Source organism: Megalopta genalis, chromosome 3 (assembly GCF_051020955.1).
Source record: "Megalopta genalis isolate 19385.01 chromosome 3, iyMegGena1_principal, whole genome shotgun sequence".
In the NCBI taxonomy this organism is placed as follows: domain Eukaryota; kingdom Metazoa; phylum Arthropoda; class Insecta; order Hymenoptera; family Halictidae; genus Megalopta; species Megalopta genalis.
Genome location: NC_135015.1, coordinates 11,356,868 through 11,367,678, shown reverse-complemented (window position 1 = coordinate 11,367,678; position 10,811 = coordinate 11,356,868). Strand labels below are relative to the sequence as shown.

Genomic DNA, 10,811 nt, shown 5'->3' with positions numbered 1-10,811 from the left:
CCGGGGAGTGGGCCACTGGCCACGGCGAAAGTGCCGGTATATATGCCAGTGATTGGCGCGATGTAACTTCAGTGTGCACCTTCGAACGAAACCATGAGCACTCCGCAGGTGAGCTCGCGTCCCTCCAGCCGAACACACACGCACGACTAGAACATATTTCTTTTCCGATGCGGATTACGTAAGCCGCCGGAGAAAGTTCGGCTGTAAACTCGGTTCTTTCGATTTTGCCTCGCCAGGGGTGGAAGATTCGTTCCACGATCTTACGCTGCGTGGAACGTTGCACTCGCTGTTCCCCGAAATTTTCACTTCTATCGCTGCCCTTCGCTGCGACATTTTTCCGGGTCGCTTATATCGTTGCCTGATTTTCGAAGGGGAGACCAATGTATATCGGTCTCACGTTAGCACGGGGTAAATCGAAGACCTAGCTTCCGAAATTCTGCTTAACGCATTGTCTCAATTGTCAAAATTTGCACCTAGGTCATCCAATCGTGGGGTGGCAACCGGTATGCCTCGGGTGTCTCTTTCGAAGCTAAACAAGTCCGGCTAGCTACGACAATGTTAGGACACGGTATTCGTGGGCCTCTCGGTTTTAACAGCATTTTTCTCTTCAGAAGCTTTTAATTCTTGCCCTTGTGGCGACGTCGACCCTGGCCGGAGAGACGAAGGAGTCCAACGCCAAGTCAGTTACTCAGACGAAAGAGAAGAGCAAACGAGGCTTGGAGTTGAGTTTAGGAGGCGATGACTTCGGAGGCTTCCACGGATCGAGTCTCGGCGGCAGCGGCGGCGGAGGATTGAGTCTCGGAGGCGGACACGGTTTGGGAGGAGGACTCGGCGGAGGACTCGGCGGAGGATTCGGTGGAGGATTCGGCGGAGGATTCGGCGGCGGTGGTGGCGGCGGAGGCGGCGGCGATGGCGGCAGGATCACTGGCATCACGATCCACCAGGAGAAGCAAGTTCGCGTCCCGGCGCCGTACCCGGTCGAGAAGAACATACCCGTACCGTACCCGGTCCCGGTCAAGATCCCCGTGGAGCGTCCGATACCGGTGCACGTACCGAAACCTTACCCAGTCCCCGTAGAGAAAACGATCCCCGTGCCAGTGGAGAAACCAGTCCCAGTGCCGTACAGTGTGCCGGTCAAAGTGCCCGTGTCGGTCCCGTACCCGGTCAGCGTGCCGGTAAAGATACCGGTAACGATCGAGAAGGAAGTTCCCTACCCAGTCAAGGTCCCCGTCTTAATCAAGGAGTCCGTCCCAGTTTATGTTAGCAGTGGTCACGGAGGCGGCGGCGGCGGCGGCGGCGGTGGTTTCGGTGGCGGATTCGGCGGCGGACACGGCGGTGGCGGATTTGGCGGTGGACACGGACTGTCCTTCGGCCATTAATTAGGATCAATCTCGTCAATGTGGACTCTCGTCCATACACAATCATTTTGTATATAATGATATATTTTTTTATGGAAAATAAATATTAAATTATTAAGTGGTATTTGTACATTCTGCGTTCGACATGATTTCTTGGCGATCTCGAGATCAAGGTTCCGAAAAATAACCGTCTCGTACCGTTAGATTTCGTTTCTGCCAGAACCGGAAACTTCTCCGTTCGAAAACTTCTAACCGTTGCAAGTGAACAACGGTTTGTTATGCAAATTCTCCTTTGCAGGCGTTATTTTTATAAAATTCTGTACTAAAGTGTCTTTTCGAACTGGAAAGGGAACATAGGGAACATAAAAATGCTATTCGGTACCGTTAATTTATGCGTTTTCTTGCTTTCAAACAATTTAGATGGTTATGCCATGAATGCATAAAAATCCGCAGATCTAGTTATGAGATGTATCGATTCCGGCTTACAGTTTCGATTCGATAGAAATGATAATTTTTAGATTTGGGTATCGAACATGCGTTTCGGTTATAGTTTGATTTTACGTGACAAATACATTGTATTTCCTTTAGTTATTAAAAGCATCGATTCTATTTTTAAGTCGAAAATATGCGCGCGATATGATTACACGTTTATAATACTTTCTATTACCGACAAGCTGTGTTTACCACTCAGAATCGAAAAGCAACAGTTAGAGAACCAATACCGAAGAACCGAAACTAATATACTTTATAAGTAGACTACGGATTTTATATGAGAAAAACGTGTACATGGAACACAAGACAGTGGAATGGTTATAAGATTTCAAGAATACTGTTACATTATTCTCAATCTATTCGACATATGAAGAAGGAAAATCAACTACTATTTTACTTTAGTTTGTTGCAATCTAGGTAGGCAACTTTTATTTTGCATAAAGATCCGCAGTCTACCAATAACAATCATGAGACTTTATCGGTTCGCACGGCAACGTTCAAAAACACGCGTGATACGTGCGAAAACATGAAATGATACCGATAGAATAGATAGGGAAGTATCGGTTGGCGACAAGAGGTACGATAGAAGAGATTGTCTTCCTTCCGCTTCTTTTTATGGTTCCACATCGCAGTTAGAAACGACTACCTAGGATTGTTTAGTTGGAAATCTAGTTCCGTACGACGGCGAATATGTCTCGAATTGTATGTGTAATTGGTGGAAACGGTTTGACGTGGTTAATGCGCGTGATTAGGAGAAAGGAAATGCCGTTCGCCGTATCCTCTTCGACGCGTCTTGCTATGGAAAATAAAGCCCCGGCATGTGCGTTGCAAATTGAGTTATAATTCCGTACCCCGGCATTTTTTGCTTCCAGGTCGTTTATACTTGTTAGGTGTTCCTGCCACACGTAACGAAGAATGATTGCAATTTCTCTCGAACGCGGTTAGATTTCCGCTCGATCTGCCACTCTTCCGATATTCCGCGCGAATAGAAACATTGAACATTCTCAAGGGGCTCGGAGAAATGGAACTTTATTCTCGAATTAATTGTGAGCGAATGAAATATATACACCGTTTCCTGTTACGTCGTACAAACCGGTTCTCTGCTGAAAAAAAAAATAAGTCAACCTCTCGAACAGTATTCGATGAAATAATAAACTGCAACATAAATTCGTTACAGTATCGTTTCCCTCTGTCGGTTGCTGGTTGCTCGCAGTCACATCCTGGCCATTAAAACTCTCTTAATGAACAGCATCGTATTTATCGAGGCTCGTTGATGTAACTTCTAAAACGTATTATATTGCACGGGATAACAACTATACCTGTGTGTTTACGATCGGTAAACAGAGTACGTTGTAGAATCGTCGAGTGCTATTAATTAGCGGCGGATACGCGCCGATTATTTCGTCAATTACGACCGAATTACGAAATAGTGCAGACCGTTCCGAGTACAGTCGTGAACAATGATCGTACTCGATATCGTTCGGCGCATCAAATTTCCACGTGCAGACTGGATTCGGTCTCCCTTCGACGCGCTTTTACTTTCTCCGACGGTGTCGCGAGACGAGGTGCAGAATAAACGCGTGGGTGGTTTCCGCAGCGGATGAGACACGCGTCGCGACGTCCCGTCATTTTACCGACGCCACCGTCGCGTCGCTGCCAACATCCGGCGGTTTAAACGCCTGGATTCAGCCGCACGGTTCGTTAACCGCGCGCTTCTTGCCGGCGCGTCGAGGACCGATTTCTCGATGCACGGTTAACCAGAAACTGTCTTACGTGAACAGAGAAACTGCGGCCGAACGTGGGCACCAGGCTGTGTCCCGCGCGTTGCGAAAACAGGGTAAAGGTCAGGCAACTTTTCTTCGGCAGCTGTGCCCCGTTACTCTTCTTCGGCGCCACGAATGCACCGTCTCGCAGGAATGTTGGTCGGAATTACTTGAAAGTGAATTTTAATGTACTCGCGATACTAAATTTGATCGCGTCCTGACGAGCGAAAGAAAGTTGACGAAGTTCATCGTACGGTGTAGTATAAATAGATACGTTCATCTTGACTTTCCAATTTTTAATTTATGCAATGAATTACGCTAATTTTATAGAACTCCTGCGGTTGTTGGAAGCGACCGTAAAAGTATTTTGACAGTATGGCTCGCGATGGCGATTTCTAGTAATAACCCGATAAATTATTTCATTCGCTTTTAAGTCGGAATACATTTCTGTTAATGACTTCGATGGAAATGGTATGGCAAGCAGTTAATAAAAAGAAGGATAACCACTTTTCACTGTGTAAAACCTGGCGGCAATATTACTCTTACCGGAAGCGTATTAATAGACTTTTCAATTACTGAACTATGTCTAAAAGGAACCCGATAATTTTCTTTTGAGTAATCATTTCTTCGATTTTAAGATTTCTATTAGAGAAAATTCGCGGTAGGTAAGATGTTGACACTAAACCTACCGTAACGGTCATTTCGGCCGGTTTTGCATTTTTTTATTTTGAAATTATTCAATTTATAAAGTGTCGTCTAATAAAAATTGTGAAATATTTTAATAAATTCAATCTCGTCGTTCTAATAGAATTACTTGCAATTGATTTTAGTGCTCGTTAGGATCAGTATTAACGCGTTACGCTATCTCCTATTGCAGAAAGAATCCTTTCCGTGGACGTGTGCGCACATCGTTGCGAAATTTACATTGTCCGTTTCAAATCTTTCACGAGAGGTGAAAGCGCCAATTTACGTGAATCGATTCACCGTGCAAATGTTCCTTCAAATTGAACGGCGTCCCTAAAACGACTCCGACAACACGTGGTCGGTTCTATCATTAAGATCAGCTTCCATACATCTTTTTTCGGACGACTTTTGCCGCCGTAACGTTCGCAACGTTTCCGTAACTTTCTTACGTGGCATTATTCACGTTAACGTACTCGTTCCGGTCTACTTCAATAAACATCGTCGTTGCTCGCATAATTCTGATCGATTCGAGTGAAGCAAGACCGCGAGATATGTAATCCCACCATCGTTGCGACTCCGACCGCCGCGATCCGGCAATTTCGCGCCACGACAGCAGAAATGATCGTACAAACCAGCAGAAACGTAATCTGACTTTGACGGAGCTTACAAGATACCGACGACAGGGATGTGTTTTGCTCGATGTCAAGCGATATCTATGTCTCGAATGATTCCCTCGATCATTCTGATCTCATAAGAGCTCGGGAAAACACTATCTTCTGTACTTCCAGGGGATTGCAATTACGTGGTTTCTAATTGCAAAGGAGAATGGAAAGTTATTATTAGACCTGCATAGAAATTGAAGTCATGATCAGGTGATTCCAAAAACGTATTTTTTATTTTTCATATTTTGTAAATGTATGTTTATGAACGTACGCGATATATTACTTGTCGTGCACATGCATATATTATGCTCACCTGAATCATCCAACGTAATCAGATTAATTTAGTCTATTAGTAGGAATTCATATTATAATCAGATAGTGTGTTGGTAGCAGTCAGCATTTCTATTATAACTGGATAGTGTTCGTAGCAATTATACATATATCAATATTATGCTGAATAGACATCACAGCAAACCATCAACTAACGCCATCGAATTTAGAAAAAATGCTTGTAATATAGTATAATATTTAAAATACTATAATACATCAAAATAACTATAAAACGTTTCTTGATTAATATTAGACTTAACACTTAATGTAGTATATGCTTAATATCGTGCATATTTTGCACATTTTTCGAATGCATTTTGCAGATTTATCGTGCACAACATCCGCAATTTAGTTATTATGGTACAGTAATAAATAAGATTATGAAACGTAACCGTTCAAAGATCAAAATGAGAAATCATTTAACCAGAGGCTTCAGCAGTTTATGGGGATTCAATTCGTTTTGTTCTGGTGCGTTCTAGAGTTGAAACTTCCTTGTACCGAAGCATTTAGGCAACGAGACGAAAGCGGTATTGGTAATACGGAACTGTTCTTGATTATGCCAGTCAGCTGCCTACAGTTAGGAAAATAGGAAACCGATGATATGCCGTTAACGCATGCGAGTTCGGTTAGTTCAACGTTAGCGAGATCTAAGGATCAAGGTTTCCTTGTGACGAAGACTGTCCCTGCAACGGGATTGGTCTATGCTAGCAAGCTTTGTTATGAAAATAGGGGTTCTGCGTTTGACGTATTGTCGATGCATTTGGGTTTGATTAGTCTAACAGTGCCGAGGCTCTTTAAGGTCAAGGTTTCTTTGATACGCGGCATCCTGTGAGCCAATCAAAGAGGTAACAAGAACATCGGCGATGCAGGAATGGTGTAAACTATGCAATACGCTATACATACCTGGCAGACGATATTCGATCAAGATCATGAACATGACTGTTGAAAGAATGATTCAGACGCAGATTAACACGTTCCGTGCCGAGCTTTTTTTACTCGAATCTTCACACTTTGATATTTTACTAAAACTTGATGTATTACGTGCAATTATTAATTCTCGTACACATAACAACGTAACAAAAACTTATCAACGCCCATTCTTGCGGTGGAAATTGATTCTTCGGTTCTAAATTTCTTGTAAACAATTTGTTCAGTTCACTAAGTAAACATGCAAGCGTGTACCATCGATGGTACACGTGGCACGGAACGTGTTAAGAATGAGTATTGCTATTGTGCGTGTATCAGACAAATGTGATGGATAAATGAATACTAAACTTACCCAAATCTAAAAGTGACTGTTGCTTCATAAGAATTTTATTTAGACTTCTCGCCATTTTTGTTACGATATAAGATTGATGAAAAGAATTTATTCAATTGATTATTGAGAAGGAGTTTTCACATAATTTCATCAATTTGAAAATAAAATGTTGTGAGACCGGTAATTTTCACCGACATGATAGTGTTAAGGATATTCCCGAAAAAGATTAACAAAATAATGGTAACATTTGTCCGGGTTACCTTGAAATCACCAACAATTATTTCGCCGACAATGTTTTCATCGACACGATTGCAGCGACACCGCATTTCACCAACATTGTTTATATACCGTCACGTTGAAATCATCGACAAATGTTTACGTCGACCCTCGTTACACCGCAAATGCTATCATCGACACTTCGTGTACAAGAAATTCAGAAATATAAACAATCTGTGTTCTACTGGGTGTGTGAAAAAAGTGGCAAAAGTTGGCACAGTTGTGAGCACAAAGGAAGAAGAATTTGTAAATGGAAAACACATTATTCGTTCTCATGAATACATAATCACGCATAAGAGGCAGCACGTCCTTAAATTATTACAGTTTGCAATAAAATAAATGAACTGGCTGCAGCTACTGACAGGAGACCATGCAAGATTGTCAGAAATGCAACTGTAGAGGCAGAGAGAATTATTCAACCACAATTTCCGAGTAATTCTGCTTTGAAACAGCAAGTGTTATATAAACGGCGAAAAAATAAATCTGCAGAACCAAAAAATATTGACGGACTTAATTTGTTCGACGAAATGTTGAATACTTTGAATGGAAAGCCTTTCGTAAGAGTTGTTGAAAAAGAATCTGAATGTGCAGCGCTATTTATAACAGTTGCACTTTATTCTGAGTACCGTAACCTTCCATTGATAAATCCATTTCTTTTACCGTAAATAATATGTAAAACATAGCACTAACAATAAGCGTGTACGATACGATGTTCAAACGTATACTTGGTGTACTGTCAAAAGTTCTAATTGTCGATAATAACATTTGCAGTGACGGAGACATTTGTCGGTAATTTTAACGTGTCGATTTATAAACAATGCCGGTGAAATACGGTGTCGCTGAAATCGTGTCGATGAAAACATTATCGGTGAAATAATTGTTGGTGATTTCAAGGTAACCCTATTTGTCCGTTCACCAAATATAAAATAATTTACTGTTTTGTCTAGTCAGACATGCGGATTTTATGTAGTTCTGACGAAATAGTAAAAACGCTAGAAAAATTCAAGATCACTGCTATATCACAAAGACAATTTCTTGCAATCTTTAAGACACAAAAGAAACTTCTGTTTCTTAGAAACCCGTAATCTATTTACGGTCAATCGATTTGTTTGATCGAATATCTTTTTGTGCAGGAGGCGTAAAACCTGATGATCCGTGATCTCGCAGCGCCCGAGGAAGTTAAAGTAGCCTAGCAGCGAAAGTATTAAGGAATTGGATTATATCATCGGAACGTATCGTGCAACTAATGTAAGTCGATCTCTATCCACTGCTGCCTCGCTTTACGTCGCAGGATAAGATTCTTAAAGCCTGATGTCAAACGATCGTAGCTGGCAGTCATGAGTGAGAGCGTTTGAAAGTCATTGCATTGTTCTTTTTACACTCTTTTGCACGGTCTCGACTTTTTGCCGTGGTCATTTAGCTTCGCGTAGTAATTGCTGCAATTTTTATTTTTCCCGTTTGGAATCGCTCGGCGAAAGGCGTACAAAGATACAAAAAGGAGATAATGCAACCGAGGCGAAAGGAACGTAAAGGACGATAGTTTCGGAATCTGAATCGTGTGTTCGATCGCGTATCATACTCTCTTTCTATGCTTCCTTCTTCCTTATCGCGGTTAATGAGACTCCCAGCGGAAGCTTGCTTGAAAATAGGCACACCATGCACTGGTTTGTTTACATAACACCAGTGGAACAGTTATTACGAGATATAAACATTTCTTCGCTCTCGGCGTTTGCTTTTTTCTCATCTATTCTTTGCTCGTCTGTTTCCATCGATTTCCATTCATATTTCTTCGTCTCTGTTTTGTTTGTATAATAGATTAGTTTCACGAAATAGTAGATGTTAGTGATTAAATTGTTGAGGAGAACTACCATGAATAGGATATTACCATTATCATAAAAATTGTGAATCTTTCTATAATAAAATTATAGTTGTTTTTCAACTATATTATTTGTGCTTGGAAGTGTTTTCTTTCTTCTCGTAATCTTCTATGAAATACTGTTATGCACCGGATAGTCTTTTTTTAATCATAATAATTAAACAAGTCAAATTTTTGATGTTGTTACCAAGTTTATGAACGGGGTACGCAGAATAATGTAGGTTTATAGTTAAAGGATCCAGCATCCGGCATAAAGGATATCCCAAACTTTTTTGCTTATTATGCCGTTAATTTTTATGATATTTTTATTTAGAACTTTTGTTATTCTTGTTAGTTTCATTTTATCGACAAGATTATATTTTTCGTCATAAAATACTAAAATGTGATATTAGTATGATATTATATGTACTTACAATGGATAAAAGAACAGTAGTTATAATATCAATATTACTTTATTTTGTATTATTCATGAATACGCCTGTTCCATACAACGCAATCAATTGAAAATTTTTAAATTTTTAAAAATTAAAAATAAAGCAAGTAAACGTAGTAGAATTAGATAGGTCGTTTATATTTGTTGTCATCGTGTCCTAAATAAAAGGCATGGCTCTTCCGCATCTCACCAAATGCGTAAATCCAAGAAAGTGGTTAAAGTGTAGCGATATGCATTTGTCTGAATTTCAGACTCTGAAGGGACATCGTCGACGCTCAAGCACACGGGGCTCTTTTCTTCGCGTTACTACTATCGTCCTTTCGTTCTAATAAACTAGTTAGTGTCCTTGGCTCTACTTCGCTACGTCCAAAATCGGCACCCAACCAAGACTCAACAGTAGATACGTGAATATCATTTTCTGATTCTATAGGTAACGCAACTCGTTCTTAAGCTAGCGACTATGCTAGCGTTCCGGAGATAGTTTTCATAATGTATGTCAGATTGCGTTGACGAGGGAACATTGGTTCTCCTTCATCCGGTTCTATCTCTTGTCTATGTATTCAGGATCTACGAGCTTGAGGTTTAGCGGGGACGTAAATCATATATTAAGCCTGCATCGTCGCGTGGTTCATGTTAACGGACGCGTAATGTCCGATCGAACCGATTTCTGGAGGACCAGATACAGCTGCTGCACGGGCGTGCTGATATCTCTAGACACTGTCCTCGACGATCGATAATTAACAGGAAGTTTAGACCGGGTAATTTTAACCCGCCGATATTACAAGTTCTAGTAGATACGGATCTACGGGGCATTATGCCCGTATTATATTATCTTGTTATTGCTACCGGTGTAAAATATTCACCTGGTTGCGTGACTTCTTGCGTTTCACTGCAGTTTCGCGGATACGCGTTCATGTAAGAGAACCGGCAATTTATTATTTCACGGTAATTGTAAAATAATATGCAATGGACTTTGAATCAGTCGTCGGCGAATTTGCAAAATTTAGTTACGTTACGAAATAACGCCGAACACAGAATTTCAAATAATACATACTGTTTGAAAGCAACGTTTTCGATAAGTAGTATATTCCGTGTGTGTGTGTGATCTGAAGCGTATATAGAACACGTTTTCAATATATAATTGAAATACTTTCCGATCTTGCGTTTCCAATACGTAATTAAAATATTTTTCGATCTTGCGTTTCCAATATGCGATGAAGATGTTTTTCATAAGGGAAGTAATAATGTTTTTCAAAATAAATATGAAGTCGCTTTGAGATTTGTGAACTCGATGCCATGCATAATTATTGACATTCGAGACCGGTTTCACACTGTAATGAGAACGTAAGAACGTTCGCGGCAGTGCGATATTGTTTTTGGAGTTCGGTAGTAAATCCAGAGATTTGCGAGGACCGACTCTGCTTTTAGCGGACCGGTATAGGTAATTTGTGAATGGATTAATATTCGCCGGAAATGTTACTGTAGTACGCGCGTTTCCGAATCGCTAATTAAAAGATTTACGCGATAATGCGACGGTCGCTAAGAGCCAATACGTCCTGAGTAACCATAATTTTCGCAATGCGAATCGCTTACCACGTGACGTTAATGCAGCCTCTGGATAAAGTCACTATGACGAAAAGAATTGCACTTTCTAAGTGCAATTACGTATAACTGCGCTT

The 10,811-nt window shown here is 40.9% G+C and overlaps 1 protein-coding gene across 1 annotated transcript; it reads left to right on the top strand.

Moving 5' to 3' along the window:
- On the top strand, positions 1–1,476 carry LOC117229667 (uncharacterized). The gene is made up of 2 exons (XM_033486292.2): positions 1–108; positions 612–1,476. The coding sequence occupies exons 1-2, from the start codon at positions 94–96 to the stop codon at positions 1,377–1,379; spliced, it is 783 nt and encodes a 260-aa protein (XP_033342183.2). The 5' UTR covers positions 1–93; the 3' UTR covers positions 1,380–1,476.
- Positions 1,477–10,811: the final 9,335 nt, after the last annotated feature.